The sequence below is a fragment of the Halyomorpha halys genome, unplaced genomic scaffold (assembly GCF_000696795.3).
Source record: "Halyomorpha halys isolate HHAL.00 unplaced genomic scaffold, Hhal_1.1 Scaffold367.1, whole genome shotgun sequence".
Taxonomy (NCBI): domain Eukaryota; kingdom Metazoa; phylum Arthropoda; class Insecta; order Hemiptera; family Pentatomidae; genus Halyomorpha; species Halyomorpha halys.
This window is the reverse complement of record NW_027115775.1, coordinates 240,500-266,734: the sequence shown is the minus strand read 5'-3', so window position 1 is coordinate 266,734 and position 26,235 is coordinate 240,500. Positions and strand designations below refer to the sequence as shown.

At 30.2% G+C, this 26,235-nt stretch overlaps 1 protein-coding gene across 3 annotated transcripts in view; it reads right to left on the bottom strand.

Moving 5' to 3' along the window:
- Nucleotides 1-17,419: 17,419 nt before the first annotated feature.
- Nucleotides 17,420-26,235, bottom strand: part of Gycbeta100B (guanylate cyclase soluble subunit beta-1-like) — a 98,198-nt gene continuing 89,382 nt past the window's right edge. The window contains exons 15-16 of one of the 3 annotated variants that reach the window (XR_001343311.2): nucleotides 22,672-22,833; nucleotides 17,420-22,117 (exon numbers count right to left, since the gene is read on the bottom strand). Coding sequence is in view for 2 of the 3 variants with exons in the window: in XM_014422359.2 (XP_014277845.1) it covers nucleotides 22,078-22,117 (40 nt within the window). In the remaining variant the exon portion in view is untranslated. The other 2 variants (XM_014422359.2, XM_014422360.2) reach the window with 2 other exon arrangements.

The window sequence follows — 26,235 nt, the reverse complement described above, 5'->3', positions numbered from 1 at the left end:
AGTTTTCATGATATTTGACAGAATAAATCAAAATGTTTGAAATAGATTTCCTTTCTCAGATATTGATTTCCCTAAATAAATACACTAACTACTAATGATTCAGGCATTTTTTATGTAATGTTGCTTGGAACTAGTGAACGTAAATATCTCTATTAGGGCTCATATTTTAGAAAATTTATTCTACTTGTTCTATAATACTATGTTCTATTAGTTTTTACTGTTGGTGGAAGTTTTAAAGATATGAAGATCCGAAAAAAATAACGTTTTGAAACAACTGGCATTTTTTATTCCCTCTAACTATATTTGGCATATTCATCAATTTTAATTAGTAATTATACTTAGATTTCATTAAAGTAATCGAAAATTGCGATGAAGTAACTGAATTTTTTATAAAATGGTTGGGCATCACTTCTATAGACTTTATATACGACTAAAACTAAATGTACAGTCCCCTTTTTACGTCTAAAGTAACTAGTACGATAGAGGACAGTAGGAATGATATAATAAAGAAAACACACTAATAAACGGTCTAGCTATAAACCAATAAACGGGGCAATTGTCAAAAGCACTAGGTGAGGCCCTTGAGAAAAACCGTTGTTTTATTAACAAGTGATGCAATATGCCTCACTCAAGAGGTATTAGTGATATATCTTACCATTGATATCATATTTACAAAGGAATGAAAGGTTAAATAAAAATATACTGGATATTGTTTATGACTTCAAGAGACTAGAAATTTTCGGTCATTCAGGCCGATTGGCGTTATAACCAATCAAGCGAATATGAAGTAGGAATTACGTAAAATCAATTAGTGCCACCATATCTCGAGTAGTTGGCATTTCTAAATTTTTAACAAATTTCATTATTCCCAAATGTCTCGAATTAAGGCTCCACATTTTTCCAAATTTTTGATATGTTCATCTCACCATTTCCCAGATGATAGGAAATGTGAAAATTCTCATTCATAATGAAAGTTTGTTTTTTAGCCATACAGGAAATAAACATTTCACTGCCTGGAAATTAATCTCCTCCCCGTTAAAAACTTGGGTTTATAATGAAAGAAACATTCTTCGAAAAATTAGTGTTCTTGTTTGCAAGGCTTAGTGAGTCCCTGGAACGTTGTAATTAAAACCAACCCTAGTTGTTCAGTGGGTCCTTCAAATGAGTCGTTATGACCGACCAGTTCTTAAAACCATGGTTGTTATATCCGATAAAAAATAAATTACTATGGGTTTGAGAATCACTGTTCCAGCAATATTCATCACTTTAACCGTTAGGATATAACAATTTATTATATACGAGGACGTTATCCAGTGTAAATTTAATTTTTTTAAATACGGAACAAATAGTATTATTAAATAAAAAGCTATTTTAAAATAAAATAAATCATCTTTAACATATTCATATGTATACAAAATATTCACACACACAATCAGCCTAAGACAGTTGGTGCCGCGGAACCCTTTGGTGACACAAGAAAATGCCACTTCCTCAAAATATTACAGAAGAAAGGAATAAAGAAATAAAACATTAAAATTAAAATAGCAAATATACAGTTCAACCAATCTAAGGATAATTGTGCCGAAATTTTTCTCGAAAAGAGTGCTGTAAACTTTTTTAAGCCCGATAAGGGGGCTTGGCAAAATAAAATTGGGATGGCCTAAGGAACTCGAGACGAAGCTTTGCTCTCCGTCCCTCAGCATGTGAAGGGCAAGGTAGGACTCAGGGAGATCTCAGAGCTTCTCTCCCAGCCACATCACCAGCTGGAACATTGCCGGAACTTTAATAAATATGTTTGCAAACGTTTAGGATAGTAAATAAGGATAGTAGATGGATACCTACTATCCTTATTATGCTAAGAATATGATGAGGATTACTTTATTACTATGAGGTTCGGAAAAAATTTAGATGGAATGAACCATGTGGGACATAGGGATCAAAGTGTTGGGTATTGTTTTAGTATGAAGTAAACATTGCTTACTGTTCGAAGGATTTTGTCCTGATGGGAATAGATGATTTAATGTTCAAAACATTAACTGTAAGTACATTAACCTAAGTAAAAGCCTGTTGGTCAAAATAGATTTCCGATGAATCTTTAGATATTTTGTTATCAATGGAGAAATGAGACGTTCTGTTCAGAAGTCCTTTAATTTGGCCAAATATATGTGGGTTCCGTGCTAGTCGTCAGCTAGTAGGAAACCAAAACTGTCTGACAAAGGAATCTGTATAGAATTAAAATGGATTGGAGATCAGGGATAGCTTCGAAGAGTAAAAAAGAATACATTTTGATTTATTTTAATTGATTCTTTAATTATTACTGCTCAATCAGGGAATGGTAACGTTGTTGGTTAAAAGATTTTAATTGGATGGCAGAATGTTGGTATCAGTAGCGAAAGTTGCCTTTTTTTTTATAATATCAACGGTGTTGGTTTTATAATTACGCCATTCTGGGAGGACAAAATTACTAAACCATTTCATAATGCGGATTTATCAATTTTTTATGCACTATAAAAAAATATGACATATAATATGCAATAAATATTAAAAATTATGTGACACAAGTATTCTATCTTGTAATACTGAAAATAACTTTTTTTTTTAACTACATTTTGTTCAAATTGTATAAATTTATGAAAATAATGAGATCATGTTATACTATAACAAGAAATAGTTGGATTATTAAACGATTAAATTAACTAAAAAATAAAAACAAAACAACAATTAAAATATATAACTAAAGATTTTAAATAACCTGAGAGCTGAAAAATGAGATGAATGTTTAAAAAAATAAAAATCAGAACACGAACGATAATTTGGATGGATTGGTCAAAGCACGGGATAACTGCGGACAAGAAAGTGGGTCTTTGAACGTCGGGATCGGGAGGAACTTGCAACGGCAAAGGACCTTAATTGAGACCTAATTCACAGTTTTTATAAGATTCTTTGATTTCGGACTTGTGAAAAAAAAAATGGACGCTCTAGGTATTGAGAGTTTAAAAACTAATTCAATTCAGAATAGAGTGAAAATGCATGTTCTGAAAACTAATTGCAGCGTATTGATACCACAAAACATACATTTTTTTTTTTTAATTTTATTTATTTATTGATATTTACAACTGTATAAAAAAAAAAAATACAACCAGTAAATTTGATCATAATGACATAATGATATGATACAGGATGTAGAGAAACTACCCAGTAGTAGAACTCTAAAAACAGTTTACAATATAAGGTCGCGAGGCCATCTTCTTTTCAGGAACCTCGGAGGATTGCCAGGAATGGAAGAGGAAGCAAGGTTAGAAACGAGTGGGTTTGGGTGGTTAGGGAGTTTATTATGGAAGGAATAATATCGGGTTCGGGCTAGATCGGTTACATAAGGAACATTTAAAACATAAATTAAAATGAAACCATGAGTCACATTAAGAACATATAAAAACGCAAAGTGAAGATATAAGGCCATCATTGCACTATTAAAGTTCTTTGACAAAGATTTTTTATAAAAAATTATTTGTATGCTTCATAAATGTTATCAAAATTATCTATGACCTCAAAATACTGCTAAGTAAAGTATTTTGTAAAAGTTCAATGTGATTTGATGGAGTGGTTGCAGTAGATAGTATAGCTGTCATATTGGTTTTAATAGCGAAACAAAACAAGAAAACGAAAAGCTCATGAGCTGAAAGGGCCCTTTATTACAGTGTCATCTAACAACTGCCAGTGAAGGTTCCCAGATATTGAATTAATTTTGTGAGGATGGGTGAAGATACCTTTAACTTATTAGTCCTAGAGGTGGAACTTTTTGTATCACGGGAAATGGCACATTAAAGAAACCTAAGCAGCGTTGGGAAGTGGTTACACTACAATTTTTAGCTACCAGATAGACTAACGCAATCAGTACATGACTCGTATCCTCTAGAACAGGCGTGCCAACTTTTCTGTATAGATCTACTTTTTATCTAATTAGTCGCGATCGACTTGTTGTTATAGGCGTAGTCTAAAGGGGAAGAAGGGGTGTAAAATGCATACTATGTTTATACACTGTTTCAGTATCGGATGCATTCCAGCAAGGTATGGATAGATAAGTAATATATATGTTCAAAACTATTTTTTAAATCACTTATTAAGTTTTTGATATATAGGCTCATGAAGAAAATACATTTCCAGACATAACTTTTGAAAGCAGCATTCCGTACATGCGTTAACTAAGACAATCGATTTTCCGACACTTTCTCAAGATAAATTTTTACTAACTTAAAATGCAATTTTTTTTATCAAGTTCCTCAGAATGGCTGATTATTTGATGTTTGCCAGTAAAATGTATCATGAAAGAATAATATCATTTACTTTTTGCTAATCTATCAATTAGTTTGATTATGTTCATCTTGTCTATTCTTTTGTTTGTATATATTTTAAGAGAGTTTTTTTTTTTTATTATTTTTATTTATTATTTATTTATTTATTTTTTTTTTTATTTTATTTATTTTTTTTATTTTAGTATGTATGAGATCATCCATCACTATTATCTATTGCCCACAACTGTGTGGCAGATTGTAATATATATTAATAAATAAATCTAAGTTGAGTGCTAAAAAAAAATAAAAAAATCTATCAATAGCTCCCTGAGTACAAATCGTACTGAAATACATATATACGGCTTATCTACTTACGTAAAAAACAACAATAATTATTTAAAGGGCCAAAAAACTCACATCCAGGGAAATTAAAAGAATGTGCGTAATTAAATAACTTTTGATCCATATGAACTATATCTGAAACTAGTGCTAGAAATGTATGTCTTCAACAATCGCTTCAAAGTCCATTGTACACGGAATTCCACCCTAGACATTGCGAGCGATCGACGATCAACCAAAATTGGCATCGCGATCGCATTGTTGGCCACTCTTGCAATATAGACTATGAAATTCCATATGGATAGTATTTCTACTTGCGAGAACTCTGTATTTTGGAACTTCTACTAAACAATATCTAAAACCAGAGCTGTATCAACACAAAACAGTTTTACCTTTATGATAAAAAATCATTCAAGCCAGGCTAAACTGCTCTTGTATCAGGAAAGCAGTACATAGATTCAAATTTGATACACCTAAAATCAACAAACGAAATCAATGGGCCACTAACCAAAAATCAGATATATAAAATTCAAAGCCCAGACATTGCAAGCAATCGACATTCGACCCAAACTGGCCTCGCGATCGACTTGCTGGCCACCCCTGCTCTAGATTTCATTTTCAAGCATCACAACCAGAAACCACTTATGAAGCCCTAGAGGATGAGTTTTTGAAAGTATAAAACAGTGGTGCCTAACCGGTGGTCCGCGAAAACTTTTGAGTTGACCATGGGAGAGGTCACGAAATAGATATTTTTATGATAATTTATAGTTCAAATATTTTAATTACTATCATTCCTGATGTTTGAGTGCTATAATGAAAGGTTTTAAGAACTAAATGCACAATAAAATTGACTCAAAATGCACTTTTAAGTATCTGATTTCCAAATATTTTTCAAGGATGATCCTCCTTCATCCGCGGTAGGGAGTGGGTGTGGACATTACATGGTTCAATTTTCAACTTAGTGGTCTAAAGATAGGGTTTATACAAAAACCGACATTTTAGAAAACCGGTTTTCGAATAGTGATTTTTCCAGAAATCACCGGTTTCGAATTTTTATAAAAAATTGTTTGCTTGAATATTCTGTAATTCGAACAAAAAATTTTAACAGAAAATTTAGAGTGATTAAAAACAGTTTTTGACTGAAATTATTTACTGTTTAATTTTATTGATAGTACAATTTTTTTATGCAATTTAGTAGAACAAAGAAATAATCGTTGACCAGGATTGTTGTTTATGCATAATTTTCACATATAAGGATGTAAATATTTTTATAATAGTGAAAGGGTTCGAATAAATAAAAACAATATATTTTCATATTTTTATAATAACCATATTATTTTTTTAAAAAGCAATGTTATTAGATACAGATGGATACTTATTAAAAACAATTAGAAAATATATAACTGTGTATTATATAATTTAAATTATAAGCAAAGCCAAAAGACCAGAGTAAATAAAGTTTATTCATACACACTTATAAATCAATTTCAGTTTTAAAGACAATTAAGCAAAAGACCGAGTATTTTCTATTCCGGGCAATTTTAATTTTCTATTTATTTTTTTGTTTAATGAAATATGATTTCAGAAAACAGAGGACGTCTATCGATTTGCTATTTAGCCGTGTCCTTAGTTTATTCACAAAATTCCCCGAAATAGAAAATACCCTCTCACTTGCAAACGAAGTGTTATTCATATATTGAAAACCGATATTTTCTACTAAAAAACCGGTTTTCGAATTTCATAATTTTCTAAAAAAAAACCGGTTTTTAAAACCGTCAAACCCTATCTACAGACTTCTTTGGGTTGGGAACTACTGGTATAAAATAATGATATTAACTTACCTTAATTTGTTTAGCTAGAAATCGGGTTTTCAATCAGTTGATTTTCTTCTTTACATCTTTAAGAGGGTACCTTTGTCCGTATTCTCGTTGAATTGTTTTCTGTATATTAAGACGTTATTTTTTTATGCTAAAAGTCATATAAGAATTACACCATTCATAATCTGATATCATCATGTAATTCGCCTCAGACTATTTGCTCTCGGCCATCGTTAACAGTCAACGTCACCAAGATATTTTTATAAAACTGAATGGAGAGATTACCTTCGGTAAAAGAAATTTTACAAAAGTTTTCTTTTATCAATGTTGAGCTACTAAACTGCTATAATTCTCCTCCAACTTGTTTTTAAATAATTTTTTTTTAAAAACAATTATTATCATTATTATTCTACACATTAAATACTTTCTCTATATATAATAAGTAATTGAGCTACTTGTTAAACTAAAATGAAATGAAAATATTTAATAAAATTAATTAGTAGAAAATAATACCATTGTAATAATATATAGATAAAAAAATATTTGTCAAATAATTAATAATTATTAATCATACACTGCTCATTCCGAACTTTTATGCAAATATTCATTACACTCACTCTCAATTCAATATCTATATTTTTGTTTAACAATCAATTACTTTCGTATTTTCTGAACATATCTATTTAAAAAAAATATCACTGCCAACATGTTTTTTAATAAGTTTTAAAAAAACACAATGCCATAAAATAAAATATATATATAGGATAATATTAATAATAATACAGACAGTAATAAATGTACTATAGTATAAATCTTAGTTTTGAAATGAGGGTAGCATGGAATAACACTAATTTATGTATAGGTTGGATCATAGTTTATTTGAATGTTACATAAATTTCTAATATACATATATGAATAGACACAAAAATTAAAAGTACAACAATCCAACAAAGATAGTCAAAATAATGTAATCAATATTTTAATTGGTATGATGTACCTAACATCCAATCGAATTACAATTATATAAACATGTAATTTTAGATTAAAATAAAAATAATAATTTGCCATAATTGCTATATATTTTAGATTTTTGGTGTAAAAGTTTTCAAAATCATTTAAATAAATCGATAATTCATTAACAACCTTCTAAAATAATTGACATAACTATTTCGCATTACAGTAAAATTCAAATTGAAAACATAAGTAAACAATAATATTTTTTATTACTTCAAATTATGACATCTTTATCGGGAAATTAATGCTAGTATTGAATGCTCAGTTAATAACTCCACAAGGTTTGAGAAGATAATAATTTCAATTTTGTGATTTTTTTTTTTTTTTGGAGTGCATTGTTAGAATACAATTTCAAAGTAATTTGCTAAAGAATTTTTTTAAAAAGAATTCTTTCGAATTTTTAATGTGATTTTTTCACATCCTGTCCCTGAAATTGACATTGGGATGGTTATAGTATTTTTTTTGTTTGGAATAACGTAATTAAAAGATATTAAGTAAATGAAGACATAAACCTAGGTTTTAGTCATGAGAAACCAAAAATTAAAAAGTATTATCTAGAGAAACCGTTATATTATAGAATAGTTTTTCAATGTTTACACTCAAGGCTTCCAGAAATGTTTACAAGATGAAAGTTTTAGAACTTCATTGGTGGATTTCTAAGTTTTAACCAAAGAGATACTGAATAATGAATACTGGGTAAGGATCAGGAGATAGCCATCGACAATGCAAGGTATGCTCTTTCCTCTGACTCAATGACAGCATTTGTATAGCTGAGGCCCACGGACCATGCGGCTACCAGTGCCGAAGAGGTCGATGACCTCCAGTGATGAAACCAACCTCCAGGTCTGGTCATCCTGCCGATATCCTGAAGGTGTCAGTTAAGAACTATTTTAGACTGCACTAGATTAGTCTTTGCACTCTGGGTAAAAATCGCGTGGCAAGAATAGGATGTTTTAGGTTTTACAATGGTAAATATAAAAAAAAAAAATCTTTCTTTCTATTATATAACTTTCAATATTCGAGCTCGTGGTACTAATTTTTTTATAACCGCGTTCCAAAAACTGAGAAAATGCAGCAATACCCTCATTCCACAATAACAGTATTTTGATAACTCATGGAAGCCTAAATTTTTCTTATATTGTAAATTTTAAAAAATATTCGAGCAAGCTGGGTAAATAATATAGGAAATGGGACTCTATGTCTTCTTTGACACCCTTACTTTAGTAGAGATACACTATTTTCTTATGCATAAATAGATCGTAACGTACAAACGAATAAAAGTATAAATTACAAATGCATTCTTTTACAAAACTATATTAATTTTTCGAAAACTAAATATAAAATATATATGTATTTCAATAAAAATAATTACCGTTAATTGTGGCACAACTCTGATTACATCACTAAAACCTTAGTGCTAAAGATTGCGTGACTCACTAATAATTTCAACAGCAATCATATATTAAATTTCTTAAACAATAAACAACATATTAACAGTTTGATACCACAGTGTTTTGACATGCCTTTAACCATTAAAGGGGCTTTTTTTTTTATTATATTAATTGTAAGACAACGAATACACATACACCAAAAACACCATATCGATTGTGGGGTTCACATAGAGGCTATCATAATCAACTTTAAAATCTAAACATCAATGTAACAATAATCTAACACAGAATACATGGATTGATCTCTGTTCTTGTTTCAAACATTTCAAATTTAAATTTCAACAACAGAAACTCGTCAAGGAAATATGAGCCCAGTTACACTAATCAGTCAATTCTTTATATTCAACACAAAAATTTCAAACATACATAAAGAGTATTTTTCACATTTACTTATAATATACTAGATCTAAGTAACGTTTCTGTGCCAGTAAGCACGAACCGTAATATATGTGATAGTTTATCATTTATTTACAATCTAAATACCACCAATTAACAATATGACCAGTATAAACAATATCTAACCTTACCGCTAATGTTTAAAAAACAGATAGAAAGTAGAGGAAATAATCTAAAATTGAATAAAAAATAGTCTTTCCTCATTAGTCTTCTCTTTAGATGTGTATGTGAAGTCAGTATTACGAAGGATTGATTTAGTTTATTTGGAAGACCAGAGGTTTAAACTATAGTAAATGGGGAGGAGTTATGGTAGATTGAACTGGGAGGAACCGAAAGTCAGTCGAAAAGGAATTAGCTTTGGTCTGGACCACCGGCCGATTCTATCTCAGTCGATTATAGCATTGATTAATGGACAAAGATTATTTATATTTTCTGAGCAATAGATATTTGAGAAATAGCCCTTTAACTAGTTTTTATACTCCTCTAGAGAGCTATGTAAATATTTTCAATGTCACCAAAATAGGCCATAAGGGTTATTTTTATTTCATTTCATCGAATAATTTTTATTAAACTTCAAAAAATAAGCTATAGAAAAATGAGGTTTTTTTTAAAATACAAGAAATTTTGGAGCTTACGAGTAAAGTGGGAAGTCTAATGGTCTTGGTAGAAAAAAGTGCATTATGCATTGTCTTAAGAACTTAAGACGTCCCTTAAACTTTTGGAGTTCTCAGTTACTTTCAGTAATCAGGAGTCTTCGGTGATTATTATATATAGGATACACTTATATACATTCATACCGACTAATTTAAAACTTTTTTTTATTTACATATAGATAAATATTTCGAAACAGAAGCTCTTCCCCATTTCACTATCGGTTAATCACCTTGTATTCTCAATTTAAATTTCGACTCTCCTTTTGGCTTCTAACAATATTTTAGATGATTACTTTAATATATTAGTGGCGACAGTGTTAGGATACATGAGAACTTGATTGAACTGATTTTATATAATTTTGCTTCTTATCGAAATCTCCAAAGCATTGTCGATGTTAAGTTGCAATTTCCGGTTACATGCAGTTTTCGTTAAGTGTCCAGTTTTATGCAGTATAAAAAGTTAAATTCACTCAATAGGTAAAGAAAAAACAATCTGATCTCTATCCCTACCATATTTCTGGATATCCATGGCATTTGTTCTCCAAAAGTCGAATAACTATTCTGAGATTTATTTCATGTACTTTATTTGAAAGCGGCTAGGAAGCCCTTCGCTCGTCATGGAAAGCCAAAGAATTTTCAGCCAACAGAAACTTTCATGAGCCAATCAAGGATATGAATTGATGTATTTAGGCAGAAGAACTGGGCTATCTCATTCCCCAAGATGACAAAAATAAAATTTTTTTACTCCCACTCCATGTGTGTGTCAATATTTTGGTTCTGACTGAGATATGCTGATTTTATTATTAATGTTTCAAATGCCTTTAGTTAGAATATTATTACTTTTAAGTTAAACGTTGATTATTAATAAACATTTTTTATTATTTCTAATATTTTTTTTTTTTTAACTGCCACTCGGAAAATCTTAACCTAACTAAGATTTTTTTTTCATCTATTATTACTTCACTCCTATTTCTCTTTAATAGAGTTAAATGCACACCAAGTGTCATTCAGTTCGTAGTGAAGTCGGCCATCGTGAAATCCACCCCTTCCAGAAATATTTTAAACAAGACATCATCCTTGAGTTACTCGATCTCGCTTGAAGTGCCGTTGGACATTATCTCTGATCGTACCCTACCTAGCGACATCATTTTCCCGATAATTCAGTTCAGCAGACTGAAGTAACCTTATACTCATGTTTTAAGTTTCTTAACCATAGTTTATAAAATTAACTCAATGATAAAAATCCATATGATATCTGGTTATATGCTGATAACCATGAGGCAATTGTTAGATCAAAATATAGCTGGTTAACGATTAAAAAAAAATTACAATTCATCAAGATACAAAAAGTTTCCCTAATTTCATGAACATTACAGTTTTTAATATATTGACAATAACTTTTTCATTTATCGATGTTTAATAATTTAAATAATTTGAAATGAATAAATTATGATGGTTATTCTACTAACAAAAAAAAGCTTTAAAGGTAGATTATGAAACAGTCTTAAGAATTATATAGTAATATATTTTAAATTGTGTATTTCTAAATATAGTACGTAAAAAACTACTATACTTGAGCAGTAGTTTAAGTTCATTGAATGTATATTTTCAGTTGTTTTTTTTGTAATGTCATAATATTACAAGATTGTACTCTCCAATAATTGGAAAATTGTCGATTTAATTCTGTTTAATATTAAACATATTGGAAGATAAAATGCTCTTTCGATTTTCTTTGAGAACAAAATTTCTTAAAAAGAACACTGAAAACAAGGGGCTGAAAACATCCCCTGTGGAAATAATCAATATTTTTTTTAAAATCTCATCACTAGAATTTATTAGCTTTGATGAAATACCTTTCCAGCTGGAAGATCCTGTCATGTTTTTATTTTTAATAGCTTATGCTATAAATAATCATTATAATGTTTTAATAACAATAATATATATATTGATACTTTGCATTGACTTATCCACAAACCGTTCCGACAAAAGTGATCGAAATATGTTTCAAGTAAGGACATCAGAAAGGCACATATACCACTCGTATCTTGAGGACCGGAAAAAAAAAAATTTTAAATGAAAATAATCTGAAATTCAGCTCATATATTTCTACTAGCAGAGCCATAAAATGTCATAGAAATGTATGATAAGTAATAGATTGAAACAGCATCATCTCAAAAATTAATGTTTTTAATTAATCGTTTCGAAGTTTTTTTATGACCCCCTTCCTGGTCATTTATGACATACGGGGGGTGTGGGTTATCTACAGGTGACCAACCTATTCTAACCATGGTGGGAGATCAAAAAAGTCGACTTTTTTCGTTTTGTGGAACCGCATCTTAATGAAAAAAGTCAAGTCCTCAGGCCGGAATCAAAACTGAGGCGCCATCCGCAGATCTCAGATTAGTAAGACCTGAGCTACGGGCGCCCCAATCGTTTCGAAGTATACGAAGAACGTTTCATGGGACAACAAAACTGAATAAAGTAATGACGTATTTAATACATATGTTCGTAGAAATCATAAAAGCTGTCTTAAATTTTCAATTTTGAGTGGATACTTCAATTTATTTTTTAGCCGTTTAAGAGGTACCGAAAATTGCGAACTTCAATTTAATAGGAAATTAAACACGATTATCTATGTTAAGGTTGACAAAATACGTTCCTTTAATTTTTAAATGGTTCCACAAACTTGCCCGATCTTCACCAATGGTGTAATTTCATGGGGAAAAAATTACAATAGAATACAAGTGATAAAGAACGTAAGTAAGATTTAGATTGCGCGTATTAAACGACCACAATTTTTTAAATAATAACTATTGAGTTTTTCAAAGACCTTGAAATTTAGAAGAATGCAACAGGTTAATAGCGGGCCTTAAGTTAGTTCCCATGTCGTATATTCTGAACCACAATACATTATTTCTGTTTTCAGGAGAGTCAACATATTACTATTCATAAAGTTGAATAATGAGTACTAAATCTAGATACTCATCATAAAAACGAGTACCCATATTTTCTGTTTATTTCTGACTCTGCACCTTTCCTGTATTCATTCATGTTAAATTATAAAGAGAAAGGACTTTATTTAAATCACACCAGCTACGCAAGGTTTAATGTTGGTGATTTTGCGAAATTGTCAATTTAGATTTAAAGTGAATCAATAGTTCATATTATTCTAATATATATGAAAAGAATCAAATAATTCGGTAACTAACTCTATCAGAAATTTTTATTTTGAATTAATTTATTGACAATTAAAGGAAGCAAATTCAAGATATCAAACTCATGTGAAATCTTCTCTATTTATTTATAAAAACAAACAAAACGCATTTTAAACTAAATTTTATTACTGACAGAGGTCAGAGTGAAAAAAAAAGAAGAAAATATTTCTAGGACGTAGGGTTTGAAGCTAGAAACGCTATACCGAGCCTAAAAATCTTGAAAATCGAATGGATAGAGCTAGGTGCAGGTCAAGGTGTGACGTAGTAGCTGTCAAAAGCAACCAACCCTTCATTCCACCCCACTTTTCTTTAAAGTTATATTTGCAAATATACTTGGGAAAACAATTTAGGAAATTTTTCGTTTTTATTTTTATAACCATGTATTATATAGTATACAGTTGTAAATTTCAATAAAGATATTTAAAAAAAAATTATAACCTGATCTTGACTAAAGAATAATAATTGAAAATTCGTTCAAAACAAAAGCTAGTTCAGGTAATACAAATTATACTAAGTGGTACCATTAAAATGGGGTGTTTCCTGAACTTACTTTTTCTTTTTTTTTTCCAAATCCTCAAGAAAATTCATAAGACCTTATAAGGTCAATATTGAACTCACAAACCGGCCTACATTCGAACCGAAACCTTTTCTAAATGGAATTATATATTACAAATTGTTCTTAAGTTAATTATGAATTTATTATTTGATATAAGAACTTCAAACACATAACTAATACAGTGACTACAGGGGATTTGTACATGCATCTCTTATTACAAATATAAGGAGGATTTAACATATTCATAATGTATTCATGCGTACAAAAGTAAACGGCAATAGAAGAAGCTTAATGCTAGAAGTCGATTAAGAATAATATTTAACAAGAATAAAGCCATTTAATACATGAAAGATAGAAAGGATGAAAAGTATGATGTGGTATTTACAGTTTATATGGACAACTAAGTATATAGAAATAGGCAGAAAGATTTACTCAAACATAGGTAACTGTTACAATGTTGTTGCAATATTACTAACACTGATCGAGTACATAATTTATGAGGCATACATTTACCAAAAGGATACTCTATGAATGGTACCAACGGTGATATAAAACTGTTCTGAATTCAAATTAATATATTATTTAATTATAAATTAAATTCAAACGGTAAAAATGATTATACACCACTCATTAAAGTTAACAACAAACACAAGCATAGGTGCGCCAATACACAAGCAGAGGAATATTTTATAAAGTGATCCCAGAAATAAGGTGTCTTATTTTTTTTTTTTTTTATAAATACTCAAATACGTTTATTTTCTATTATATTTCCATCATTTTAAAGGCTGAACATTTTTCTATTTATCTACATAACCTTCACTTTAATCCATGTACTTTTGAAGAAGCTGACGTCAGCCCGTGTCGTACTAGTCTTCGAAAAATCGTTGATCGAAGTGGTGGTTTTGTAGGAAAAAAGACAAATTTTGAACCTTTAAAATGGTGTATCCATTACTGTAAATAAACCGAATTTTGAGTTTCTAAAAAAAAGATCTTACTTTTGGGATTTTCCTGGTATAAAAATGATAAGCCGATCGAATTTTTCCATATATTTTATGCAATCAGTATGAATAGCTATTATGGAAATATTGAAAAAGCAAAAAAAAATATTGAATGTTGATTACGAGGGGGTACATAAAATTATATATATATATATATCACAACACTCCATTCAAGCAGCCTTACATTACAAATAAGGGTTTATAGATAAAATCACTTAGGTAAAAAAATCTCAGAGAAACAGTTTTGTCTACATCTAACACTAATAAGGCACCGGCCTCTCCTTAATGAGAACCATGAATGCCTTTATATAAATCATAACCTAGAAAGGATTGCCTTGGCCCAGCGTGGCACGATGGAGGGTCAAGTTCCTGTATCAATCCTATTATCCTCATTCCACCGCAGGATCATTCCATCTTTATCGATCTTTAGAATCCAGACCCGCCCCGGTAAGGAAGCTAGACGTCTCGACTGAAAGGTGCTATATCAAAAGAGGTCAAATTGACCCATCAATCTTGATGTTTTTTTTTTTAGCAAGCATAAGGATATCATGGCAATCCTGTGAATAAATAATTAATTAATTTAGATCAGGGATCGCTATAAACTTATTCCGGGAAAGATAGTCGATTGATGCCATTTGAAATATTCACTATAAAATCTAAAGGGTATTTTTCTGTTTTCTAATTTTTATTTTCATAGGTAACAATTACTTAAAAGTGTCTTGTTAATAAAAACAAAAATATATTCTAACCTAATTCTATTGGCATTAAGGAACAAGTTCATGATTAGAGATTCGTAGACAATCGATTATCAGAAACGTTTAGCGATCCCTGTTCCAGATCAGTAACGGAGCGGCAGAAGTCCCGCCAAACATTGGGGCCAATATCTAAATTCCTGGTCAAGATTCTGAAACATACAATCCTTATGTTTTGTGAGATGCTGATTCCGAAATAAATATTCAAAATAATCTACAAACACATTAATAAGTGTTATTTTCGAGATTTATATGATTATTCCAATCTTATAGCTTAAATCCTGCATTGTTCCTATTTATGGTAAGCGAAAATAAAACTAAAAAGATAACATTATTATGATAATAAGTTGTTTAGCAAGTAGCAAATTACACAAAATAATAAAAATAATAACACACCCACTTTATGAACCACTGAACTAGACGAACTGTCATATTCAGCTAGAGGTGAAATATTTGAGAACTTTCAGACCAAAGTTTTAACATTTCTTTGTTGGAATAACCTTAAAATAACATTTATGATCGATGAGAAACAGCTTAAAGCTGGAATAGGAACTTGTTAGGGGAAAATATTAAAACATGAAATGGAGAAATTAAAAAATGAATTTTTTTTACTAAAAAAAATTAAATACCCTCGAGGTGAGAAAACATCGATTTCCAGTCAGCTGAGGTACCTATTTAAAACTACCCTGTTAATTTATACTCAAGATCCGGATTTGAATTTTTTGTCTTTTGGCCAGGTTTTAAGATTCCATTAGCTCCATTATGCGACTTTGGGGGATCAAGATGTCTATTAGAAAACGTACACAATTAGAATTAGTGTCTATAGATTTTATAGCGTTTTATAGATTACATAATCCCTTTGCCAGATAGCTCAAACATTTTGACAGATAAATTGAAATTATTAATAAAAAAAAAATCATCTGTTTTATGGGTCTAATTAGTTTTTACCTTTTAAAATTTTTTCCTAACCTCAAATATGAATAATGAGGTAATTTTATATTACTGTACTTATAAATTGATAAAAATATGCAATTAAATACGAATAATTTATTTAAGTATTTTTGTAAAATGATAAAATTATAAAGTTAGTTTAAAAAATAAATAAAAATTAAAAAAAAACGTTTTGTGTAACTATTACTTTTTTTTTTTTACAATTTTTTGTGAAATGAAACGATATCAGAATCGCCCGGCACTATTTTTATTGAGCAATAAACTTAAAACAAATACACGTAATAAGTAGAGACACCTCCAGTTTTTATGATTTTATTACTTTTGTTAAGTCAGTGCAAAACGGAACGTTTTCAAAAAATTAGATGACATTGAAAAGGTTAATTGTATATCGCTTCCTTTTTAATTGAGAAATAAAGAATTTCTTTCCCTTTTAAATAAGCCTATTGATACACTGAAAATAAATAAGTTAAATAAAAATTTGGAAGAAATTTTACTTGTATACGCTAAATTAGCAGTTGTAAAAAAAAATTGCTGGAGCACGACCGATCTGTTGGGGAATTACAGGAGCCAGCGAAATCACTCCCTATTTCCCTCTCTGAGACAATTTCAGGGCGTTCACTGCTCTAGCTGAGTAGACTACATCTATCAGAGTCAAGGTGCCGTTTCTTTTGATTTACACATTCAAATAACTATTTGAGGTGTAGATGGTTGACCGTAGATCAATTATTGGAGAAGTTTGTCGGCGGGGTGCAGTCAGCAAAGAACGACATAAATAAACAAAACAATATTTATTTATTTTATGCCGACATTTCGACCTGAGTTTCAGGTCTTCATCAGGGCTATAGAGCAAAAGAGATAACAACAACATTTAGAGAAACATAAAATTGAAAAGGAATTGTATACAAACAAATTTGGAATTATACAAAATATTGAATTGAATCATAAATGACAAAAAATTGATAACTGATATTTGGATAGTAAAAAAAAAAAAGGTTTGTTTATTTATGTTCTTTGCTGATCGCACCCCCCGATAAACATCTCTAATCAAATAAATATTTGTTATTTCTTTTTTACTACAGAGTATTTTTTTTTTTATTATATCAGAGAACCTGTTCATATGCACTAATGTAATAACCACCACTAAAAATAGCTTCCTTTATGGTTTTATATTAAGAAAAATGTTTGATTTGTCTGGCGAAAATTAATTTTTTCTTTTCTATAATCTATATCTCGTAGGGTGAAAGTCGGAATTTATCTCCAGCTGAATAATAAAGACCAAACTATCTACCTTTATCGCAATTTGTAATCTCCTTCACCTGCATAATTCGTGAAAGATTTAAACAGGATCAACACTTCTGAGCAGCTTAATCTACAATAAAGAACAGTTAGGTACAGTCATCAGGACGACAAGCTCCTGTCAGGGAGTGGACTCGACAAAGTTTCATGGCTAAATTATAGCTTACTCCATCCATGAAACACCGTCAATTTCTATTTAACAATTATAGCATCCATGAAATCGAACATCAACGAGAACTATATTAAACAATAGCAGTGAAATTATATGTTTAAGCACAATTAACTAAAATAATTGTAAAACATTCATCCATTCGTCTATAATAATTGACTAAAAAATAAAAGTGCTTTATCCATGTAGTATCTACACTATACAATTAGGCCATCCGGTTTCCAATTGCAGTCCAACAGCGGTGGCGTAGCCATTTCGTTTTGGGGGAAGGAAGACCAATCACAGGATCTACTTTTTGTCCGTTGTATAGAAAATCATTATTGATAAAGTAAGTATGGATAACATAATATTTTCTTTAACAACAAATTTTATCAGTTTTAAGGTTTGTAAATTACTGAATCATTATAAATAATTTGTAAATTCGCATGGTGGGGGGAGGGGACTGAACTTCCTGGAACCTTCTTTGGCTACGCCACTGACACTCGTGTCGGTAAGCATTCATTTCTCATTCTCCTTTCTGAATCCCTGTTTACAGGTCGCCAATATGTCGGATAGGTTTATTTTGGATAAGTCAATCATAATTATTAATTTAATTTACAAAATGTTCAATTTGATTTAATATTTTTAAAAAATACACATCTTCGTAGGCTAAAAGGTATTTAAATGCACCTTTTAAGAAAATAATTAACTTTACATAAGCTTATGTCCTTTTTATATCTAATTTTAAATCCTGCTTTGAATCAGTTTTAAATGTTCTTTAATGATGAAAATATGATAGAAAAAAAATGAGTTACATCCTCCAGTTAGAAATAAGGAAAATCCTTTAAGAAAATTTACCAGGGATTAAATTTAAATCTAGAATCCAACATGTAAAAAATATGCGACAAGAAAAAGATAAAAATTATAATAAAAGTTCTTCGATTAGCATTTTAACACTATACTGCTAAATTTGAAAAAAAAAATCTTATATTGTGGGAATTGAAAAAAAATGAACTTGTTTCAGAACAAGAAGCAGCTTAATAAATAGTTTCATTTATAGTTAGGACCGTCACAAATTATTTGCAAAAGCTGATCGTTTGCTTGACTCAGAGTTAGAATTATAAGAAGAATCATTATTTGGAATAAAAGTTTTTTACTTGGATCAGATAGCCATTAAACCGTTAGAAGGGAAACAATTCACTAGCTCATAAGCACTTATTCCAAAAATTGCATAGCCAATATTAGCCTTAGGTTGGCTACACATACTCAAGCATGCTTGCTTATGAATTCTTTTAGGTAGTCCCTTTAAGAGAAACACACTAAAGAGTTCACAAAAATATTAGAAAGCATATAAGACAAAGTTTAAGCTATACTTAGAACAGACCATGGTGTTCCCATGATAGCAAAAAACGCTCAAGCATACTTGAGCATGTGTAGTATACTTGATGATCCGTTTTCACCTGGGGATACATGCCTTCGTCTAGGCCTAATAGTTTAATGATTATTGATGGTATTTGCAATGCTAAGAGATATTTTTATATATAGTATGATATAATTTGTTATGTTGTTCATTTAGTTTATGTATAAAAAATAATTAGTGTTCAAACAGGTCAATGTTGTTGACGTACAACAAGGACAAAAAGTAATGGCTTACTTTTAATGATCTTAGACTATTTTTTGAACTTATCATTTCCTTCATTTTTTGAACTTATGGAACTTGAGAAGAAAAAAGAACAATACAAGGAATGAAAATAATATATAATATTTAACATTGCTAAAAATGTTAAATTTGAAAAATTATATGATTCATATTAAATCCAAGGTACTACATGAGTTCTAATATTTTTTCCTAGACAGATATCACTTTTTAATGTACTACTTTATATAAAAATTATTTGTTTCATTTGAAATTTTTTATAGATTTTTTTAATATAATATTTAAAAAAAGGCTTGTAAATGATTTATATAATACCATTTTGAGATCATAGATCGGTAAAGATTAAAACTGAAAAATTATATTTCTCAATGATTTTAAAATACTCTAGAAACACAAGTTCAAGATTGATAAGCTGGTTATATGAGGCTATGTATAACTTAGGTTATAAGTTATAGATTAACTATAACTTAAGCCGCATGTTGTAGGTTATTTATAAATTTACATGACGTCAAACCCTACCTCCCTATTGAGAAAATAGATTTTAGGTACAATTTTAAAAATCAGTGGTAGGATATTGGAATAAAAAATAAAATTAGTCTAAAAAAAAAAAAAGTCTTTAAACAAACAAAAGTAAATGTCTTACTCAAAAAAGAAGAACCGTACATTCAGAATTATTATTATTCGAAATTAAATAAATTATTCGAGTATATTTCGATAAATAATATTATAAATTTAGTATACTTTAATAACACTAGTCTACATTAGTAAATTAACTTATTTTAGGAAGACATGCGTCAATTACAAAGCCAAAATATTCAAAAGCTATCCTTGCAGCATATTTGACCCGCCAGCTGAGATCAAAATATATGATACATTTGTTTAATAATAGCATTAATGCGATAAGCTGTTGTCATTTTCATTGTTTTGAAACCTAACATATATACATTTGTCAATATTATCGCACATGAATAATTATAATTTATACATAACCAACTTGCCTCTCAATGTTTCTATCTCTCTCTAAACGCGAGCTTATGTATGCACATTAGACTTCTGAAATAGTTCATTGCAATCATTATGTATTTGTATTATCTGCTGATCAAACAGGCCAACGAATGTATTTAAGGTTGTAATATAAACATTTGGAATATAACTTTAAGGTATCAATGGTCCCGGATATCGGTTCATGAATTTTAAAACTATATTTAATTAATTATTTAAAAATATTTTATCTTTATACCGATCATTACTAAATCATTATTTTGATGCAAGTATGATAGAATATGAATTCTGAAAATTTGAATGATTAGCGAATTCGTGAATACAAACAAAGTAATTTGTATATTTTAATTTAAACTAAAAGATCTTAACTATTTTTGTCAATGATAAATTAGCAGATTTGTTTGAAAATAAGGGTATTCACGCGACCTGTGCTAATTTGTTAAATTCGTAAAACTCGCAGAGAAGGTTATAATGGAATTGTTCACATGTTTTCAAAGCTTTTTTAGAGAAAATAGATAACCTTACTTTAGCAAATAATACTTTAACATATTTAGCAGGTTTGTATTAGTTGTATGAATACCCCTATTATCGTATGAAACTTAGGAAAAAATGCACAAGATTTAGCCAGTTGAAATCACCAAACGATATCATAAAATTAAAATTCTAGTAGACTATCATAATTCTAACAGCTTACAAAATTTGAATTATGTAAATGATCAAACATTTTGTGATTTTTTTTTAATGCTTTCGTTTTTAGAACAACCACTAATAAATATATCGGCGATGGAATATCGTAAAGAGAGTATTTTTAATAGATTTTATCGAGATACTTAGGGTATAGTGATAGTTCAAAGATGTTAATTAGACTAAAAAACTGGCTGCTACATTTGCCGAAAGACCATTAATCACAGGGATATATAAATGAAAGATGTTGCGAATGATGAAACATATATCTTACTGACTAGCATCTCCCAACTTTTATTGTTAACCTCCGAAAATTTGCCAATAGTCAAAGGAGATTTTCAAATGCACGTCTACCATAAGACTAAATTTTCAATCTAATAAATAAAATTAATAGGTACTGTAAGTGGATAACAGTATTTAGAAGGAATAATATTAAGTTTCACTTATCTATTGTCACTCCTGCCTACCTAAATGTAACCTCAAGGAACATTTGTATAGCCTCACTCCTAATATGTCTGATTCTTAAAATTACCACTAAGTATATGTATTAGTGTGTATAATACTTAATATTAAAATATGACACCGAACAACTTTTATATCTTAATAAAGCAGCATGTTTGGTCCACATTAACTGGTTATGATTAACAGAATATCGGACCACCATACTCTACTAATTTACACATAGTTTCTATATCTTTAAATGACATAAATACGGATATACAATTTTCTTAACATAAGGTTTTAGATTTAAGGGGAAGAAACAACTAGTACCCTTTGTATATTCCAGGCAGGACGAATAACAATGTGCTCAAATCCAATCCTTGAGAGTTTCTACTGGTAGTCTGCGTCAGGCTTCTTACAGAATAGGGCAGACATTGAGTCGGTCTCTGACGCTCCTGGAAGTTAAGCGTTTAAATAATTGTTTAAAGGAAAAAATAAACCATATTAAAAAACTTTTACAAAAGAAAAAGCTAATTAATCCTGCTCTATAGTCTCTTCCACGAGCCGAGAGAAATCGGGTCGGGTGGCATTCTCTCTTTGAAAGGGCTCTACAAATAAAGGTAAAAGCCACACTTCTGTCCAGCCTCACCCAATATGTTGGGTATTGGAAGAGTTGTATCGTTGCTTCATCACTGGCAATGATAGCCCAAGTTTTTTTATTTCAAATACAGTAGTAAAAATCGAAAGTATATACTTACCAATAAATACTATATAGACCATTGGATACAATTGTGACTCTACCATGAGTATAGCTCAACCTCGGTAACCCCTGACAAAGAAGCGTACAAACATTTAATAATTGTCATGAATTTTCAATTTAATAGAATTTTCTTGACCCCTGGAAGAGACTATAATTATTTCTAACACAGCATACTCCTACTTAGAATTAAGGTTGTAGCTGCAATGAGGCCTTTAAAATAAGTCCTTCCTTTTTAAGTAGATCGCTCACATGTATATTGAATGCTTGTATAGTTGGCAAGAGACCACGTTGGAGGCCAAAAACCAGAATCGATAAAGATGCGAAAGAGTTGTATGCAGCAAACTGGAAAGCAGTAAACCAAGACAGGCAGGCGTGTAGAAGGCTGGTTCCGGCGGCCAAAAGAACTAAGATCTGTAGAGCCAACCAAAAAAAAAAATTATATGATCTCAAAAATAAACCTTAAAAATCTCATCCAATCAAGAAATAAATAAAGTATGGCTATTTTTGAAATCTCTCCTTATATGCCTTTCTTCAAAAGACGAAACTTTGATGATGTGAGATTCATGATATCAATAGAAAATTGAAAACACTCCGTGATATCTCCCAAAATAATCCATTTAATACAATTGAAAGGTGAACAGAACTATAATCAGATAGCTCAAGTCTCTAAACTCGGCAAAGAACTCACCTTTCAAAAAAAAAAATATGGAAGTTACATATTTTAAATCATATTTAGTCACCTTAGTTCACTTTTATTTTGTACTATCTATTCTCTTAGGGACGTGATGGCCGTCGGGTTGGGGCGCAGGCTCCAGTGCGCTCGGTTCGGAACGTTGTGGGTTCGATTCCCACCTGGGGCAGACAAGAAGGACCACTAGGCCCACTTGCCGGACTTGTTCCCCCAACCAAATACCAGTACCAGTATCTATTCTCTTAGTTTGTTGCATTATTTAAGTTGTTTGTATTTTTTTTTTTTTACCCTCCAGTACTTCAGTACTAATTGGGACGAAACGTTGCCATGTAACACATGGTCAATAAACGATCGACATAGCTAATTAGTAATAGTCTTAAAAATGATTTTCTGTATTAAGTGGGATGCAAACTGTTTTTTAAAATTATTTGCTGATGTAGCTAATTATGTGGTATATTTTATGCATCGGGCTCCTGTACAATGACATACTGACTAGAAGATGGACACTGACAATGAAACGTTGGATATAACTTTGAGACTTTCTTTATAAAAAATGATATAATTAGGGATATTTGTATTCACTATATTTTAAAGAAAGGCATATAAGAAGTCATGATTTGAACAACAAAACCCTCTTTGTTCTAAATTTCCATCACTGTCTTAGTTACAACTGGTTGACAGGTAATAAAATAGTAAAAGGAATTGCTAGGAAACATAAAAAAATTATAAAATGCCCAAATTTCTTACCAGACTCGATCTCATAACTTTTGAAGTATGTCTCATTCTTGCTGCTATAATCTCTTGAGTTGATGGAATCTTTATGTAAATGATATTGTCGATTCGAGAGTTAGTATTCTATATCAAGGATTGGTTACATTGTAATAACATTGAGACATTAGTTTACTGCTTCAAAATTAGTTATAATATTAATTTGATACTTGTTGTGTAAGATTCCCTAATTTCAACACAGTTTGCTTTAAATAAACCGAAAATTTGTTTTTGAAGTAAATGTGGAACCCACCAAAAAGATTTCTATCCAAGGTTAGCAGTCTTATGATGCGATTACAAATTTGTCAAACTATAGCAAGTGCTTACATGCACAAGCGTGTGGATAGGCAGATACAGGATTCTACAAATTAGTTGCCAATACACAAATTTCCTATGACCTAGTGGGACTCAAATCGAAGGCAAGCGGTATTGATGGATCCTCTATTAATTTATTTTTTACATGATATCATTCTAATCTAACCGTGGTGACGGTCAGGTTTTCATTGCGTGGGTCCTCCAGGCCGGATTTGGACCGGTGCCGCTACAGTTCCGTGGATATTAAAGCCATCCAAAGGGAGTTAATGCGTATAACTCCCTCGGCCACAAATAGCACTAGTGATGGATCCATACGTTTGGACTTACCATTACATACAGAAAGTTATGTTCGTGGTGTTTTAAATAGTTAAATAATATACCCAATCTTTGGAATAATAAATCGAGAAGTAATTAATGAGGGAATTCCAGTAATATTTATTTGTCTTATATTTTGGTGTTCTAAATTGATTTTTTTAAAAAATAGTATGATCCATTATCATACAAATAAATACAGTAATAAATGCATTATATTGAACACACGAGTTAATATGAAAAGTCGACAAATAGTTGTAACTGGGTTGAACAGATATTTTATCAACTGTGTATGAAAAAATTATTTAAAATCTTGTAATTTATCTTAAGCAGTATTAGCTTAAATTCAGAGTTGTAACAATTTAATATTTCTGGGTAACTACGTTAACAAATATCTGATAAAAATATTTGATACAAATTTGAATTTAATGGCTATTTGTTAAAACTTATACTAACGTTTTCTTTCATTTTTCTTTTTTCTACAATAAAAATAGGTTAAACTAGAGGTCAGAAAAAGTTCAAGGTCCACCAGGCTTCTCTTGGAAAAACAAGGTTGTAGGTACCGACGTCTGTTGCTCAATTTGTTTACCAACAGTTTAAAGGACAAGTTAAACAATTGGTCTGTCAATAACTGGTGCGCTTACCCTAGGTAATTTCCACTTGCAACAGGTGACAAACGTATGAATCAGGCCATAGGTTTCGAAAGATTGAAGAAAATTCATGGATTTTTTCTCATATATTTTTCAACGATTTATCAAAATGGTTATAATTATGTTATAAAAAAATCTGGAAATCTAATAAAATAAAACATTTTCAATAAATTCTCTTACAATAAAGGAAACATATAATAGAATGATTTTATATATTACCAGAATATAATTATTGAATTACAAAGTCAATTACATCGTGATGATTATTATTTATCCCTCTAGTCCGATTTTTATTAGGAGGCCTTATTATAATACTCCAATATTGGATAGACCATTAACCTCGTTTACTCTGGAGTCAGTTCCTTGTAGCCTGGAATCACTTTCAAATTAATGTCACCTACATCTCACTGGTGAATGTGGTTGAGATGTGGTGACACCTTTTATTCTTCAGAAGAAAATTTTCATAATATCATTTCGTAACTGTTTCATTACTTCACCCACCCCCTCTTTCCAGATTTTACATAGAATGTGGGTCGTCGTTATCTCATTCTGTGATACGAAAATAATCGAATTTCGAGCATTGTACAAACTTTATATCTACAAAAATTTTATACGAATATATACCATTAAGCTATTAAGCAGTGTAAATTACAAATAAGGTCTTCCAAATACTTTTCAGAAATAACCTCCAGGTTATGAACCTAATGAAAAGCGAACAATTAAATATCAGAAGAAAAATAATTTACAACTAAATTTGTTTATTTATGGAAGATTATTTATTTATTATATTATTACTTGTGAAATTTATTCTTATTTTTTATTTTAATTAATTAAGGGTTCAGGGTCCTTTTCCCATCTTTATGATTACCTTATCAGACTCCTTGTTAATTAATTATATAATTATAATAATACCACTAAGCTACTAAGCAGTATAAATTACAAATAAGGTCTTCCAAATACTTTCCAGAAATAACCTTCAGGTTATGAACCATATGGAAAGCGAAAAGTTAATCAGATGAAAAATAATTTACAACTAATTTTGTTCTAATTTTTGTTTTGCTATGGAAGATTATTTAC